The sequence below is a fragment of the Corapipo altera genome, unplaced genomic scaffold (genome assembly GCF_003945725.1).
Source record: "Corapipo altera isolate COAL_440 unplaced genomic scaffold, ASM394572v1 48b, whole genome shotgun sequence".
Classification (NCBI taxonomy): domain Eukaryota; kingdom Metazoa; phylum Chordata; class Aves; order Passeriformes; family Pipridae; genus Corapipo; species Corapipo altera.
In genome coordinates, this window is record NW_020884884.1 from 3519196 (window position 1) to 3537275 (window position 18080).

General features: G+C 36.0%; 1 protein-coding gene across 8 annotated transcripts in view; it reads left to right on the forward strand.

Moving 5' to 3' along the window:
* Positions 1 to 18080, forward strand: part of USH2A (usherin) — a 379301-nt gene that overhangs the window by 234476 nt on the left and 126745 nt on the right. For all 8 annotated transcript variants that reach the window (XM_027641249.1, XM_027641251.1, XM_027641252.1 and 5 more), the window contains 3 exons: positions 6716 to 6866; positions 7037 to 7179; positions 15469 to 16097. In XM_027641249.1, coding sequence (XP_027497050.1) covers positions 6716 to 6866; positions 7037 to 7179; positions 15469 to 16097 — 923 coding nt within the window. The remainder of the gene's footprint in view (positions 1 to 6715; positions 6867 to 7036; positions 7180 to 15468; positions 16098 to 18080) is intronic.

The following is an 18080-nucleotide window of genomic DNA, read 5'->3' on the forward strand; positions in this document are numbered from 1 at the left end:
GATACATATGCTTCTTGTAACATCACCATCTCTGAACCTTTTTCTTTTATCTTTCTTCATCTTCTATGATGTTAGAGTCCCCTCTTTTGAACTATTAGACTGAAAAAGAGTTGATTGGAAAATCAGCTTGTGCATCTTCTTTCCTTAAAATCATGTTATCTCATTTCTGTTAAACAATTGTTTAGTCTGATGTAGATTTGAAAACTTTGTTGCGGAAATTTAATCCCATTGCTCTATGTCTTGTTTCCCAGGATTCTCTTTGTCATTGCAAAACTTCTGTGAAGCTGAAGATTCCTATATACCTATCACTTTTCTATTGTTCTTTAAACTAATGTTCTTCAAGTTAGGTTTAAACTTTCTTCCCTGGTCTTTTCCCGACCTGAATAATACATTTTTTTTGGTTGCTATTTGGAAGCCTTTGGATTTCCAGAACTATCTAAGAACTCTTTAGTTTCAAACAAGAAGTAAAAAGTTTAAAAGCCAGCCTGCAGTTCTCTGAAATTGTACCAACATTTAGAAAGAAATTTTAATTTAGCTGAGAGTCTCCTCACTAGCAATCTACAAGACTCTCACTAGAGATGTTTCCATCGGTGTAGAAGCTACCATACCTACCTCTGGTCATAGCTCTCTGATACCAGATATTAGGGAAGCCGTAAGATTTTGAAGGTGCTGTCAAATTTCACCATCTTCCTTTAAAAAAAAAACAAAACAAACCAAAAAAGCCCCAAACCCCAAACAACCAGCTACAAAAAACCCCATCAATAATAATAATAAAAAAAAAAACCAAATCCTCCTGAAATTAATCTCTAAAACTGCTTCATACAGGAAGCTGAAGCTGTTGCATAAAGATAGACAGGATCTTGTTCCCTCTGCTCTTGCTGCATCTACCCCCGTAAATAAAAAGAGGCAGATCTGGTAGTTTCTCAAAGCTACTTCACAGAGATATTTAATTTTCCGGTAACCAGACTCACAATTAACCAGCAGGAGCTGTTTGTTTAAATGCAGTTTCTGCCTGATTTTGCAATACCATTCCTTATGTTTTTTCCTCATAGTATTTAAAAAAAAAATTAACTTTGTTATATGGCAGTTATTGGCTAGCCATCCTTTTAAACAGTCTGATGAATAATTAGTTTTACTGGGCAGTTATAAATTCTAGCCAGTGTCTTTATTACAGGTATTAAAATCATTAATCATTCAGCTAATTGCTTATTGGCATTCTTTTGTAGCTTTTAGAGTTTAGTGAAGTTCTTGCTGAGTAAGATGGACAAACTTCTACCTAGCATGAGGAAGGAAGGCAGTTTACTTCTTATGTAGAGGTAAGGTGGCAAATCTATAAGACATTTTTATGGTGTTGACCTCAGTAAAATACAGCACTTAGGAACTGAGCATCTCTTACACATATTTTTACTTGAGACCCAGGCCCAGATTGCAGGTGTTGAGGTTGTACATGAAGAAAAGTTCATTAAAAGGAGGGAGTATCTCTGATTTAGTTGGTTTTTTTTAACTAGAACAGTATTAATGAGGAATAAGTAAGCCTGCTTTGGGATTTCAAAAGACAATTGTCTTAAACTTCAGGTTTGCAGGTCATGGAATAAAGCCTAAATTGATTTTTAGGGCCTTACTAAAATTGTGCTCTGCAACTTGGAATACCAAATAGTGCAAGTGGAGAAAAATCTGCAGTTAGAGCTTATACACTCAGTTGAGATACAGATAAATTTTAGATTTTTTTTCAAACATCATATTTTTCTCAGTGATATTGTGCCTTACAAATACAAGTAATGTTAAAGATTGGATTTACTCCAAAGTTTATGAAGGCTTTAAGCTACTCCTTTATGTCTCTCTAATTGCTTTTTCCCCAAACACAGCTTCCTTACTTCCCAAGGCAAATGTGCCAGAGAGGGGAAAGCAAGAAGGCCACCATGAAGCTTTCACATTTTATATTTCCAAGTGCACAGTTGCATGTTGAAGGGTGTGTTGTCCTTAGTATGTGTATTATTAGATGGAGATATAACTGTAACTGAAAACATCCATCAGTGAAATTATAAAATTAGAAAGAAAATACAAGAGTATTCTGTGCACTCTCTAGTCATTGAGAGTGTGAAAAACAACATGGGTGAACATATATATTGAATGAAAAAAATCAAAACTCACTGCTTATATTCACGATATGCCAAGAAGGAAAAATAACTGGGAAAAGAGGGTTAAAAACCAGACTGGAGTAAACTTCAATGAACCTGTGAAGATAAGAAACAAAAAAAGCAATCTTCTGCTTTGCCAAGAGATAAAGGTTTATAACTAGCATGCCGTTCTCGTGATGACATATGGCCCAGCATCATGGCCTGTCTTTCACTGAAATAAAACAAAAACACATGCCCATGTTGAGAATTATGGGGAATACAATGACTGGAATTATTTGGACTGAGCAAACAAGTAGATAACAGGCGTACCTGGGAAAATCAGAAGAAACAAATGTCAATGTGCAGAACATATTGCCTTAAAAAGTGCCATAATGAGATGATCTCAGTATGGGCACCTAAAATAGAAAATAAATCAGGAGTATCTGAACAAGCACTACAATGAGATAAAGAAATGGGGTTTGGGAATTGAACCTGGAAAAGAGGAAGAGTAGTCATGACAGAGCGAGACATTCATCTAAAGGCAGTCTGAAACTTTTCCTTGCTGTTATGGCACACACTGTGGAAAGCCTATTTTCCTCCTCTGTAGTTAGATACCTGCAGTTATCATTTGCATCCGTGTGTTTGAAATATATTTTATAAGGTACAAAAGTATCATCTGTGCCAAATATTTTATATATGCAGATGTGTCAAATTTTAGAGTTACATTTACATAGTTCCAAACTCTTCTAGCTGCCTATCTAGAGATATTATGGATACAGTGGGGCAAATATATCTGATCACTGTTAAAAGCAGTGACACTTCAAAACTGGTGTGAGTTTGTACCAATTTAATAGATATGTAATCGAGCTCTACTGGTTTTCTTCTTCTTAGGAAAGATTAATAGTGCAGATATTTTTATGACTAAATAATCTAGTATTGTCCTAGTGGTTGTTCACCTTTTTATAGTCCTACTCAGTCATCTACTTTCAGAGAATTTACATTTCAGATAAATCCTCATGATAAATATAATGAATAACTCTCAGAAAAAAATAAGCTTTCACCGTGGAATAAAAATTTAAGCACAATCATTTCACACAATGCTTGCTGTCCTGAAATAAACAAATACTTAAGCTGTTACTGCATATGTTGTTTAAGATAAGGAAATTGAGGCAAGAAGTTGAGACACTTTTCAAAGGCTGCATAGCACATTACTGGCAGGGATGGGATCTTTCTTGACCCATTTGCATGTACCTGAGTATCTGGAAAACAATGTATAATTGTCATCTTGAAACAGCTTTCAGTTTTTATTGTTTTGTGGAACTGTTTATTAATCTTTGATTAGAATTGACATCTGATTAAATATTTTATTCTGCCTTTGTAGTCTCTTCATATACAAAGCATGACTTTCTGCCCTGCTAAGTGAGAATTTACTGGGCTAGATGTTGATTCAGTAGGTTGCAAGTGGAGTGCTTGCCCCCTGAGGGTCATATTAAAGCTCAAGGGGAGTTTTTTGAGCAACATTGCATCTTAAAGATGATATATCAAGCTGATAGATACATAGCTCTTCTGTTGCGAAATTCACAGTAGAATTATTGCTTGTTGCCAGTTATTACTTGGGTAGTAAGGAGTCTCTTGGGAATATGGATTGGATAAAAAGGGTTAAGCTGAGGGAAATGTTACACTGAAGACCTTGGTGATAAGGAGTGTTCGAAATAGTCAGAGGATGTTTTGTGTGCAAATTAAGAATTACCATTTTGGGGGGTAAGTGCTCTGTAGTTTTAATGAGCAAATCGTGATTAGTTTAATAGAGTGCCTCTCTCATTATGACTCAGCAGAGACTTGACAATTTATTTGTTATACCGTCCTGCCCCCCTACCCCATTCCTGTGGAAGCATTGAGCTGAGAACACTTACTGGTGCATAGCTGAGGACATTACCTGGGGGCTACAGGAAGTCTTTCAAATAAATAAATTTGCTGTATGTTCGAACGTGTTGGTTTGAAAGTAGTGGGCTTGGCTTGTTCTACGGGTCAGTCGACTTTCACAGTAGAGATTTGTCCAAATTTTCTACTCTTCCCTATGCTGTGCTTTTGTTGGTAGAAGAGATTTGAACATTTAGCAGAGATTACCCACGCCATTAAAATAACATCGACACAGTGGAATTGTTATTGACATTTAGACAGCTACATCTTTGTTTTTTGATGAACATTCCTGTATCGCTGTAATAGCCACCTCTCTACATACATAAAGATTAATCAGAGCTTTTACTTTGTAGATCTCAGAGAGCTTTACAAAGGAGGATAAGTATTATTATCTCCATTTAACAGATTGGTAAATGAAAGACAAAGGTGAAGTGATGTGTCCTGACAGAACTGGAAATAAATTTAACGCTTCTGCCTCCTCAGTGAGTTGCTCACACTGTCTCCTCAGTAGCAATGTGAACTTTGGCTTCCTGGCCAGATTACAGGTCAGCTAATTAGATTCATTTTTAGATGTAGCTTTTTTTCCTGTGTAGAATTTCTGGTGCATTTTAAGCTGCAGACAGTTTAGTTTTAAATGAGGTAGTACCCTGCTTTGAAGGGATATTGAGTTTTCCCATTGGTGTCAGCTTATAGAAATACTTAAAAACCCTCTACTACAAGTTTTTACATTATTTGTGTCATCTTTATCTCCATTTACCTGCTAACAACTTCAGGAATCACTTTATAAAGGATACCAAAATAATTCATGATTACCTGTGATTATTGTACTTTACATCCATAAGATTTAAAACCTCTTATTGTACAACTTAAATCCAGCATCACTTATATCGCTGCTAAACAGAACAATGTTAAGTGAGGTAAATCTATGTTCTCCATTTTACTGTGAGAGTGAACTTAACATACAGACACATTTGGTGTGCAGATGTTTGTTTTTGATGGCTCAACTGGAGGAATATTGGGGACTGTTTAAATTAAATCAACCGTCTTCTTCCCTCTGAGTTGAGGTGCTCACAAGCTTTTGATTGGCCTTGAAGGTATTGGCAATGGATTTGCAGACCATGAATTACCTTAGTCTCAGAGATCCTCTGGATTTGGAAACAGGAGGATTTTCAGGTTTACTTCGGATTTACTGGAGCCTTTTTGCCCAGGTCTAGTAACAGCAGCAAGAGGGAACATTCAAAGGCAGCCAGGCTGGCTCAAGTCCCCAGATTATATGTTTTCTTTTTCACAGTGGTAGAGAGGAGCATAAGGGAGTGATAGAAGCTGGAGATTCTGTTCCACTTCATCCTGAAAAAACACAGGAGGGCTGCAGGGCTAGGGGCAAATTCTCAGAAGTAAAATACCTTGTAATAACACCAGTATTCCAGTCTTTAGTAAAAATTTTGTATGAGAACTAGCAGACCTTGAACTTAAAGTAAAGGGAATAAATATCTAGATTGGAGCAGGGTATGTCTTGTGCATTTCTACATAATACAATGTAGAACTGGAACTGAAAAATTTTACTTTCACCTGTTTCAGGGAGAGAATGATTCAGACCGTGCATCACAAAGTCTCTTTCTTTCCTCCTAGTAACCAACTCATATACAAATGGTATATGAAAATCATAAAACTTATTGTAAGTTTACTGTTGCTCATCTTAAAACTTCCAACTTACGCCCTGAGGCTTACAACTACACTTAAAGTTACAAATCTGTGAGTCTGTTTTTTTCCAATAGAGAGAAGAAGAAAATAAGAGCAACTAAAAACACTTCTGTTGGAAAGACCAAGGGAGAAAAGCAAATAGTAACTACTGGACCATGAAAAGCAAAACTATTATACAAGAGTTTAAATTACAAAGACAGTAACTTTCCAGTATTTTAACTCTCTGGAAAAAAGCTACAGAGCTATGGCTACAGCTTTACATTATATATAAAAGTTCCAGATGTGTTTATATGCAGAAAGTTTCTTCAACAGATTGATTTCTTCTAAAGAAAAAAAAAGCCATAAACTCACAGGTGCAAATTGGCATAGTTCTTTTTACTGCATGCAGTTAAAGGTCATTGGTGGTATGATTACTGACATGTTTTGATCTGCAGTTCCTTGGACTTCATAAAAATTAATTTCCTTAACAAAACAGTGGACTAGAGTCTGAGATTTCAGTGAATTTATTTTGATTTCTACCCAAAGACATTCTTCGCTTAAAATTTCTTCTGTTTTCTTTTAAATTATTATTCATTCATAATGGTAAGAAGGTATCTGAATGATAAAAATTCTGATCAGTTTTACTCTTGCTCGGTAGCATTTTTGTGGGCATTTTCTTAGCTTCTCAGGGTGGCAGAGCTGGGCACAAGGAGAAGTAGATAATATTTGAACAGGTGGTAGAAAATATGTTGCTTCTGAATTACTTTTGGTGTTTGGAGGTTTGCTTTTAGCAAAATGATATTCACATAACTGTGTTGGAAAGAAGAAAATTAAGAAATACCATTGTTCAGTAGTGAAAATGTTAAACTAAATGGACCATGTTAACATTACTTTTGATCCTGAGGAACAGTTTTTCCAGTATATGGAGCATTTTGTTTCCACGCGGCATATGTTCTCCATGGTTTTCTCTGCTCTAATTCATCCATGTTTTTCAACAGCTCCAGATGGCGTGATGCCTCCAAGGCTTTCATCTGCCACTCCGACCAGTCTTCAGGTTGTCTGGTCTACACCAGTTCGCAACAACGCCCCAGGCACGCCCAGCTACCAACTCCAGATGCGGCAGAGGAATTCTGCTGGTGACATTTTAGAGTACGCAGACCATAGCGAGACCACCATCCAGTGCTCAGCAAGAGAAGTCCTGTTATCTTAAATGTGGCTCGCCTTTAGGGTGGCTTGTTTTGTTATAAGATGTAATGTTTTAGTCTTTCTTTAAGTGCTGAGATGCTTTATGATGTAACTCGCGCTGTTTTTCTTTGCAGTTTGCTTCCCAGCCCTACTGCTTCTTTACAACACAGGGTTGAAGACCTTCAGCCATACACTGAGTATGAGATGAGAGTGGTTGCCTCCAATGGTTATGGCAATGCTTATAGCAACTGGACTTCAATGACTACAGCAGAGGACAGTAAGGATCTTATTTAACTCCCTTTAGCAGAAAATATAAATAACGGTTCAGCTGGCATTGTACATAATTTCTTTAAGTTATCTAACTTTCTCGGTTAAATAGAAATCCTGTATTTCCTTCTGTAATACTAACTTGCAGGAATAATTCCTAACAGATCAAGTATCTCTTGTCTTACATTTTCATTAAAAAATACGAATATTTACATGTATATTTTGTGAAGCAGTACCTTATTTCTGTGTATAGTATCCCTCTGTCCATATATAGTTCATTTACAGTTAGTTTAAGATACACTGGTAAGTACAGCTTTGTAAGTGGCATTCCTTTATATTCAGGGACTTGATTCTGATTTCAGTCATATCAGAGAAAATAAGTTGAAGTTAATAGTATATGACGGTTGCCTTATCTCTGTGTTGAGAGTACTTAAGCTGTACCACAGCTGAACAGAACTTTTCATTCCCAGTGATCTTTGTTAATTCAAAGTAGTGATCTACTGGACAAACTGGGTTTGTCATTGTTAATCCCATCACTTTCCTTGTTAATAGTTCTGCATACTGCAGACTCACTCCACATAATTTGTTCAACAGTCCCTTGACTTAACAAACAGGTATCATTATATAGGTACAATCAGTTAGTTGACCGGGTAGGATTTTGTACCTGATTCAATATGTAAGCAGAAACATAAGACGAGTTTTGTGCTTGTTGTTCATAATACATATAGAAAACTCATAATTTCCAGATTTTTTAAAGAAGCTGAGCCGTTAATTTTCTCCTACAAGGTAGCAGGATATCTAATAGCACGCTTTTGGGAAAAATCTGCTGGTTTCAAATATATTAGTAGCTTTCTTTTTTTATCCCAGTCAGTAATGGATGACACCATTGTCCCAATTTTTCGAGAAATTAGGTATTTTTTAAAGAGATTTTTCCTGTTATGTCTTGTTAAATACGAAATTAAGTAATTCTGAACAGGAAAAGACAGGCAGGGTGGGGAGTGTTTCATTGCCTTCTCAGCCTTCACATCTCACCTTGTGGACTTACGCTACTTAATACTGATATGAGATCTGCATTTCAGATTGTAAATTCAACCTGATGCTTATATGCAATTGTTGTAGCAAATATTCAGTGCTGGTGACTCGATTTTAGTCCCTTCTCTAAATAGACAGCTGTCTATCTTGAGAAAACACTCTGAAGAAAATATGTGTGTTCCCACAGTTGTAAAACATTTTTTCTTTGAAGCTGAACAAATGAGTCACAACGGAAATTTATCTGATAAATTAATTTAAGCTCCAAAGGTATAAATACTACTAAATACACTACCTATAACTAATTACCTAATAAATGTAAGTTCTGAACTTGGTCTTTAGACACTGGGGCTGTGTTATCTACGTGTAGAAATCTTTGCTGAGATTTAGTTATTTCATTGTAATTGTTTGTTAACAAAAGTGGATAGAATATTATTGAACTTGTCTACATTCATAGTCTAAATGCAACCAGTCTCCTGTGACTATTTTGATCAAATTGCCATGATTGTTTAGCTCTGGTCTGGTGGTTCATAGTGTTGTTTCTTCTCAGATAGAAGGAGCACAGAAGTACATTTATAAGGCATCACTTGTTAGTAATATAAAAATTATTTTTGTGCAAAGTAGTAGGTTTAGAATTTTAAAATTCTCTTTTGAGGAGTTTGAGATAGGGCAGAAAACCTACACCAGAGATGCATTCCTATATAGTCTTTTTGAACATGTAGGTCACCTGCTGTATAGAACTTGGATGCTCTTTGTGCACCAGCATGAAGGGCTACCTTTGCAAAACTTGGCTGCAAATATGCCTTAAGTTAGTATGGAAGGTAGATGTTGCCAAAGGAAACTTAAGAACAAGAAAATGAAAATATAATGATTTTGCCAGTGTTTATGCAATTGAAATATTTTGAGACTGACGCACAACTCACCTTTTCTGCTAAGATGCTTCATCTTGTTTCTTAGCTTAAAACACAGGTCTGTAGTTCGGTTATAAACTCCGTGTCTCCAAGGGGAAAATTATTTTCCTTAAATTGTCCTCTTCCATTTGCATCAATATTGCTAAAGAATATATACTAATGTATCTCCAGTATCCAACAAAAAAACCGAAACCACCCAACTTTCAGTGGTGACAGAGGACTCTCTTTTTTGGTGTCATTGTGGAGGGCTGCCATCTGTAAAAGGATATTCAACTCAGTTGCTTAAATTGAATGATTGTCATTGGGTCTAAGCAGTACTTCTGTCAAGGTTTCAACATGTTTCTTGTAAAACTGCCTATACTGACAGTTTGTTGCAGAAGTACACAGTACCTGGTCCTACTCACCGGTAGGCTTTAACTGTTTAAAATACAATTTAACCATAGAAATTTCCCATATTTCTTACTCTGTTGAAATATATGTGTTTAGACATGTTCTTACTGAATTTTATTCAGTGAATTTATGCCTTTTTTGTTTCACCAAAGCATATAGTATCTATAGGAATAAAATATAAGCATGTGTGTGTGTCTATGTGCACATACACCTGACAGCAATAGGTATAAATCAAAACATCCACTTTTAAAGTTAAGAGAGTTCTAGTAATACAAGATGATTTCATAATGTATCTGTGTATTATATTTTATTTATCATAAATACCTAGTAAAATAGGAGGATATTAGGAATGATAAAGGAAGAATTAGCAAATGCTACCATAAAAATCTGTTCTTTCTGACAGTGAAATGTCTAAATATTCAGATTAGTAGATTTGGGGTATTTTTTAATGCAAGAAAAAATGTAAATGATTTTAAAATACTTCCATTTACATGATTGTGACACTAGTAACTGACTCCATGCATTTTTTAAAGTCTAAACCTGCCCATGCCAGATAACAATAATATACATACCTCTGAATATTTTAAAACCTGCTAAACATGCATTAATAAAAGATGTTTGTTCCAATGATCTTGGTCAGTATAGCATCAGACTATTTACTGAGAGAGTATCTACAAATAGAAACAGTTGATGAAGTTTCTGTATTAGAGCTTACTTTCAGTAACTTGAATGTAAATTTGAGATAGCTCTCTTGCAATCAATGTGATGACCAATGAACTGAGAGGTCAGTATGTACTGTTGAACTGAGAGCAGAATTTCTTCCATTGCATTCAGAAATAAAATGAAATCTTCTAAATATAAAAAAGAAGATACCAGTTAGGTTATGGCAAGCCTTTGAACTGTCTCAGAGGGGAGTTGCAAAGATGTTGGTTATAGTTACCCAAAGCTGGCCCAATGGCAGAGGCTGTGTTCTTACAGTGTAGATTTAGACTCACAAAATTATCTTGGCTGGGAGCAATCCACATGATGTGATTTTTGATCAGAGGGATAGCTCCCAAATGAGAGAGGTGTTTTTTATAGTGCTTGAGAAAACCTGTCTTGGTTTGGACAAGTTTTAAGCTAGCAAAATCTCTACTTTAAAGAAAAGTTGCCTGTTACTTTATTTGCTTTTGAATGTCCCAAAACCTGTCTGCAGCCCAATGAGTCCCATAGAGCACGACAACTCAGTCACCAGCATGTTCTCTATATTGGCTACATTTCAGTTCCCTGAGTCAGTGTACAACTCCAATATGGAGAGCTCTTAAAAAAGTCCTTTTAAATGCACCTGGCTCACACTAGCTGAAAGTGAAGATTTTGCAAGTTGCCTAGCAGGCAGTCTAATTTTTTACTTTTTATTTCTTACATAAGTGAGTGCAAGTCCATCTCTTTTATAAAGAAGTTATAGACCAGCCCAGTGTTTATTTACAGTAAGTAATGTCAAAAGTACACAGTAGTCACTGGAAATTATTGCATTTTGAACTTGCTAGAGAAAAAAAAGAACAATTGAGAAAAAAAAAAAATAGCTCCTGCAATGTATCAGGTGAATGTATCAGCTGAGCTATTTCTTGTCAAATCTGGGAAGCATTATTCCTGTCATATAGAGTGCTATGGTGTACTCCTCTGGCATGCTTACCACAAAGCTTTGGTTCCAGGATGAAGAGCCCTGCTCTCTTAAAGGTTCCTGAGGTAGAAAATAGAGATAGTCAATGCAGAACAAGAGGGTAAGTGGTTCAGTTCACAACCTTTGGGAGCACTTGCTTTTTCTGGTGATTATATTTGCTGTCTGAGAAGACAAGTCTCCTATTTTAACTATGTAAGTTAGGACCAAATAATTTAGGTATATAAACTAATCCATAAATAGTTGATCTGAATGTGGTCACCTCTGCTCAAGAAAAATAAATGGAAATGGAAGCAAGAGAAGACGAAACCCGATGAGGTGATAAAGGGAAGAGAAATTCATGTGAATAGTGAATAGACAGGGTGAATAGCGAAAGGACAGATCAAATTAAGCTGATTGAGTAGTGTGGCACATATGATAAAATGATCCTATAATAAATAGTACTAACTACCTGTACATGCCTACAGGTTAGGAATTAGAAGTTTCTTAATGGGTAGAACTGAAGTTCTGGAGCAAATGGAACATTTGGAGGGAGCAGTAGAGGGCAAAAAGTCTGAATACTCTGAAGACAGTTCTTAATACATGTTTGAAGGGGTTCATATGGACTACATGTCATTGCATGAACAGCTTAACAACTTTTGAGTTCTGTGATCTGATGTGATAAAAGATTTCTGTGGTCCCTTGTGCCGAGAGCTACACAATTTGGATTTTCTGCTGGGTACAGTCGGTAGTATATAAAAGACACCACAGTTTGTTAGTATGTATAATTTCATTGTCCATGTTTCTAAAAAGAGTAAATGATTCAAGAGTAAAAGGTGCAGAATTTTGATTCTGCTTAGTGAGAGAGTTTGCCAGCAAATCAGGTATTTCTCATTAGCTGTAAAAGGCAGTAGTCCAGGTACACATCTTAGTACATGTGTTATTAAATGTAAGTGTATATTCCCCCGAAATACATCCATGAGAGTGTAGCTCCTTGCTTCCCAAAACACACAGCAAGTAAACAAATGTGTGGTTCTAGTCATGGAATTAAAAAATATTAATGACGGGTTTGTGCCTTCATTTTAAGTTGAGTCTGAACTTTTGAAGCAGATGACCCAAATAGCCTGCCATAAAAGATAATTTCATTTGCCAAAATGAAACTGCCTTCTAGTATTAATGCTGTAATGAAATGGTTTGAAATATGAACTAAGACACTTAAGGAAAAAGATGCCCACTGTTCCCATGTTTAGTAGTTAGTTTTATAAACAATTACGTCCATGTAAAAAGCTTTATGATTTTATTTTCATCATTGACAGGCTGAGCTGTGTAGCTGTCATACTTTGCAGTCTTCCCTCCAGTGACAACCACATTGACAACATGTTATACTCCACATTGATTTTACAGTTAAGGAGCTGATTGTGATATATAGGGATTTTAAGAATTCAGCTGAGAGGCTGACTTTTGCCTTTTATCATTCCATTAAAATTTTATAACCATCTTTTTCATGTCATTTCATCCATGAATTCTTACTTTAGAAAGTGATAGCTACTGCTGTGAGCATAACTTTTTTCATGTTCAGAGCTTTTTATTGTATTAGCAAACTATCCCAATTATAGTTAATACTCATGTTTTACATAATTGTGGTGACCCTTTCAACCAAGGAGTATCGTACTAGTTGATTTGTATATAGAATTAGATGATTCTGCTTGCCATTTAAAAAGAAGCTGCACCAAATGAGTGTTGGGGACCAGGATTTAATGCTTTCCTATCCAGTGGGGCCAATTAAGCATCTCTCAAACGTCTTGTTTGAACTCAGAAAGTCTTAAAAGTCTCTCTTTTAAAAGGGCAGTAGGGAATGTGTGGGTAGGTATGCTAGCTACCAAAATACGCTTTCTGGAGGGGAGGGGGAGGGACTAGGGGGACCCAAAGTTTAGGTTTGACAGCTCCTCCCATACATTACAAATTGTCCTTAAGGAATCAGTCTGAACTCTGTTGGAATTGAAGCTCAGGTTCAACTAATTACCATGAATGTTTCACCTGTAATGCCTGCAACTTATTCAGCAGGAGTAAAAAGGCTTACCCACTCCCTTACAGCAAACTGCTTGAATATTGGGGGGCTTTCTTTGATTAGGTTTTTTTTTTTCCCCTCCTGCAGAAACTCACAGTTTAATAGCTTATTTATGAGGTATAATTAGATAAAATGCAAGTTTGTGGTTCAGTGGTATGTATTATATTTCAACTTCTCTCCCCATTAAAGTAGAATTTACAGCAATGTATTTTCAAGGTCTTCAGTTCCAAAAAATATTCTTCTCTTTCCCGCCCACCCCCCAAAAATTTTTGGTTTACAGTATATATATATAATTCAGATTTACATCTCCACCTCTTCATCTTTCATTGAAGTCTAAATAATGGACTGAATTTTGTTCCAACTTATGACCTAATTGATTTTACCCAAGAGTACATGCAAATACAATTTAATTACTCTTTACAACAGATCATCTTTTGTACTTGCAAATTCAGAGATCTAAATTAATCCTAGAGTGCACAAGCATTAAATACAGAACTCTGTCCTTCTTATCACTATGAGTAGAGCAGGATATGTGATCTGTCTGAGCTTTATGGAGTTGCTTTGTGATGCATCATATAATGAAAGGAAAAACACTGTTACTTTTCAAATTTAAAAGCAAAAAAAACCCCAAAAAACACTTGCTATACCAATTTTAAAGACATCAGTGGAATCTACCTCTGAATGTGAGAGAAGAACAAGGACTTCAGCTGTTACTCTAAAATATAGGAGTAACTTATTGTGCTGAATTTATTTGGTTCCTTTTTTTCCCCTCTCTCTCTTTTTTCACTTAAAACAGGAATTATTTGACTTCTTGTGAAATAAATTATTTTTCCTATAATGTTCCCTGTGGTTTGGACACCAGGAATTAAATGATAGTGTTGTTAACTACTATGGAATTCAGCATATACTGCTTTGTGTGTCTTGAAGTCTTGGCACACCCACAATCACTAATGAATTTTAAATTTTTGAACCCTTAGCATTTGAAACTTAGCCCCCTCCCTTTGCCCCCGCCTCAAATCCCCAAACCTAAAGCTATTTTAAACAATTACTAAATCCAAGTATATATTTTTTTAAGATTTCAGTAAAATGTAATGTTCATAGAAAAATCTCATAAATGTCAAAACTGCTATGGGCACAATAGAGGGAGTATAGTATTTTCTTGATCTGCTGTAGCAATTTATAGATTTCAGGATGTGGTTTATAAGAATGCTAAATGTTCTGGAATTACAGCTGTTACTGATCAGTGATTGAGCCAGATTTGTGTTATTGCACCATGTTCTTGCTTGTACCTAGAGAGCAGTAAAGCCTCAATATAATAAAAAGCACCTGCATTTTAAATGAAATTTCAATTGAAAAACTTAACAGCCCTTCAAATTGCAGAATTTAACGCAGCCCAGTAAAGCTTAAATAACACTTTGCCTCCACAGGCTGAGGGTTTTGCATTCAAGGTGACTTGATTGTGTCGCATGGTGAAATTATTTACAATTAAGGAATTTCTCTGGAGGGCTGCAGAGTATTTGCTGTTCCACAACACCTATGCAGGCATATGGTCGGTCTTTTTCAGTATTCATGGAAGCTCCTGAACCTTTATGATAATTGAATCAGTTAGAGTGCTGAGTGGAGCAAGCATAAAACCTGTTAACCTAAAGGTCAGATCTGTGCATTGTTTATTTATCAGTAGGTGAAAGAGCTAAATCGGCAGCTTCTGTCACAGTCGAAGTAAAAAATCACCTATAATATTAACAGGGAGTAGATAAATTGCAAAAAATGGATTAGAATTATAAACAGAATGAAGTAAAATATTGAATATATAATGAGAGATGCAGTAGGGGCTTACTGAGCTGTAAAATACACAGCTTTGTTATGCCTGTGCTGTTGGTTGCAATTAGTATCTAGCGCTCTAGAAAAACATCAACAAAAGCTAGAACGGCAAGTATATATTGATACCAAGCTGTACTTTTTCTCCACATGCTAACAGCATTGATAGGGCACTTTTGAGACACAGGAGGAAAAGGGATATAGAGGAGGAGGGAGGAAGGTTGGGGGGAGGGAGGGTGAGCAGCAGCTTGCCTTTGAGAAGAGAGCTATATTCATCCCTTGACTATCTGGGCCTACATTTTCCAAAGAAATAGGCTGTTTAGTAGATCTGAATTTCATCATTTTGAGCCTCATTTGATGAGTACTTTGTGCTGATACTGATTTTACAAATCACAGTCTGTTAGTAATTTTTCTTTCCTTTTTTTCCCCCCTTTTTTTCTGTTACAGAACCTGGACCTTTAGATCCACCACTTCTGCTGAATGTTACAGCAAGGGCAGCAAGCATCATCTGGCAGCATCCTTTAAAGCCGAATGGCTTTATCACTCATTATAATATTTACCAAAATGGCAAACTGCATGCTACAGTACTAGGAACTAGCTCTAACTGCACTGTAGAAGACTTGCATCCTTACACTGTCTATGTGTTTCAGGTAGAAGGATGCACTTCTAAAGGATGCTCTCTTTCACCCTCAACCCCAGAAATACAGACTCTTCCAGATGCACCTGAGGATATTCCTGCTCCAGAGCTCTATTCTGATACTCCAACTTCTGTGGTCATATCCTGGCAACCACCTGCTCGCTCAAATGGTGTTGTGGAAAATGTTACAATAGAAAGGAGGGTGAAAGGAACAGAACAAATATCAACTGTGGTGTCTCTCCCTTTCAGTCAGTCCACAAGCTACATTGACCAGAGCAGTGCTCTGAGCCCTTGGCAGAAATTTGAATACAGAGTGCTGATGAACACTCTTGACGGAGGCACAAACAGCAGTGACTGGTCAGAAGTTACCACTAGACCATCAAGACCTGCTGGTGTTCAGCCACCCGATGCAGAAGCATTGGGACCGTATTCAGTTCAGGTAGGAATAATTCTCGTGCCCTCGTGGCTTTGACATGTTTTCCTTGTAGCAACTGTGTATTTAAGAGAGACATCTACTGGCTGAGCCAACAGACTTCATTGCTGCAGGGGTAGTTGAATAATTAGTGTCTGTCCTTTGGCTCAAAAGCATTAGATTCCTTTCCATTTTTTTTTTCCTTTACATGAGCCTCTGGCATTATATTCCAGCTCATTTTCTTCCTTACACACCTGATGTATTTTCAATATTAAACTTGAATGATTACTTTTAACTTCCTAATCAGATAAAAAAATGACCTACTACCTTCTCCAAAATTTCAAGACTTCATTAAAATGCTAAGAAGTAAAAAAGATTTTTTTTTAGTGTAATTAAATCTTCTGTGTAATTATCAGATCTTTTTTAATGGCTAAGGAAGAAAAAAATTGCATTTTTGTTCTCCTGATTTACGAAAGAAGAGTCTTACAGGACTACCTAGGAAGTTTTCAATTATTCACATCATTCTGTTGGGAATGAACTCTAGAGGACAGGATAACTACCATTGTTTTGGCTTGCATACAAACTTCATTCAAGGGAAATTAGTGTAACCAAACAAGAGGGATTTTTGTAGCTTAGAAGCCTCTTTTGTGTAAATACACACATGCTTCCATGGATTCAGTCTTGTACTAATGCCAAAAGTATTGGTACAGTAGCTTGCTCACCAGAGCACAAAACAAAGGACATTTGCATAAGATTGAAGTTCATCTGTTAGATTTATTATTTTTGGTATACAATGTATTTTCAAAAGGTAAACAGAATGGTGTTACCAATGTGATCTGAATAGTTTGAGAGTATGAATTTCAGAGTAAACCAACACTGATTTTTTTGCTTTGTTCACACATAATTTTAAGCTCTGAAAAAAACCTACTCACCATTACAGAGAAAAATCCTGAGCTTTTAAAATTATGTTTTAATGTCTAAGGAATTGTGTGTTATCTCTGTGTTAATAGCAAATGAGTTCAATATGAGTACAATGATTACTGTAAGAATTAATAACGATCGACCACTAGTAATTATGATGAATTGCCAGACTCCTTATTGAAGGTTTTGGTGATCTTCTTCCAGGACTCTGCCCTCTGTGCTTCTGTAGATATATCTTAATATACACCACAATTTATAGTAAAGCATTTTTCATGGATTTACCCAAAGCTGCAATGATGAATAAATACTAGCTTTAGTTCAATAGCATGTTTACACACATGTCCACATTTTACTACCTGAGCACACTGGCTCCAACTCCAAGCACAAAGAATAAGTCATTGCAACTTTTAAAGCTTCAGTTAATGTAATAAGAGCATAATAATTTTATATCTTACCCCTCTTTTTATTTCTCCAAGTGCAGTCAACACTTAATCCTAATTTTAAAGTCTGTGAGTTATCAGAAGTTGTGCCATTCTTTACTGGATATCTTTTCCTGAGATCAGAGGTGTATATTCAGTTGTATTTTTGTTGTATTTTGCTCAGCTCCAAGATTAAGTAACCTACCAATACTAAAGGTCAGTTTGGTCATTTATTTCTTCTGAAATCTGAAGTCAGGCAACACTCTATGATAATTTAGTTTCAATGTAACATTTCTTTTAAAATTTGTTTTCTTTTCTTACCGAAGAGTTCAAATGCTTCTTTTCCTTGTTCTTCCCCAGTCTGTCACTATCACTCAAAACTCTTTAAAGCCCTTTAGTTGTCTATATTGTATGAACTCCTGTATGAGTAGTGGTCCTATTTTGTGTCACTGCTGCTCTTGTAATCTCAGGCTTGCTTTTTCCCACCTGAAGACAAATACTTTTTTGTTCTGTTAAGACTAATTTCCATCAAAGATCCTGAAGCCTGGATGATTTTATTTCCATGATTAGTTTTTACTGTTAATTTTTATTAATTTTAAATATTTAAGCTAAAATGTTCAAAATAGTTACAGGTGGCAGCATTGAATTGAAAAAAGTGACTTATGTATAT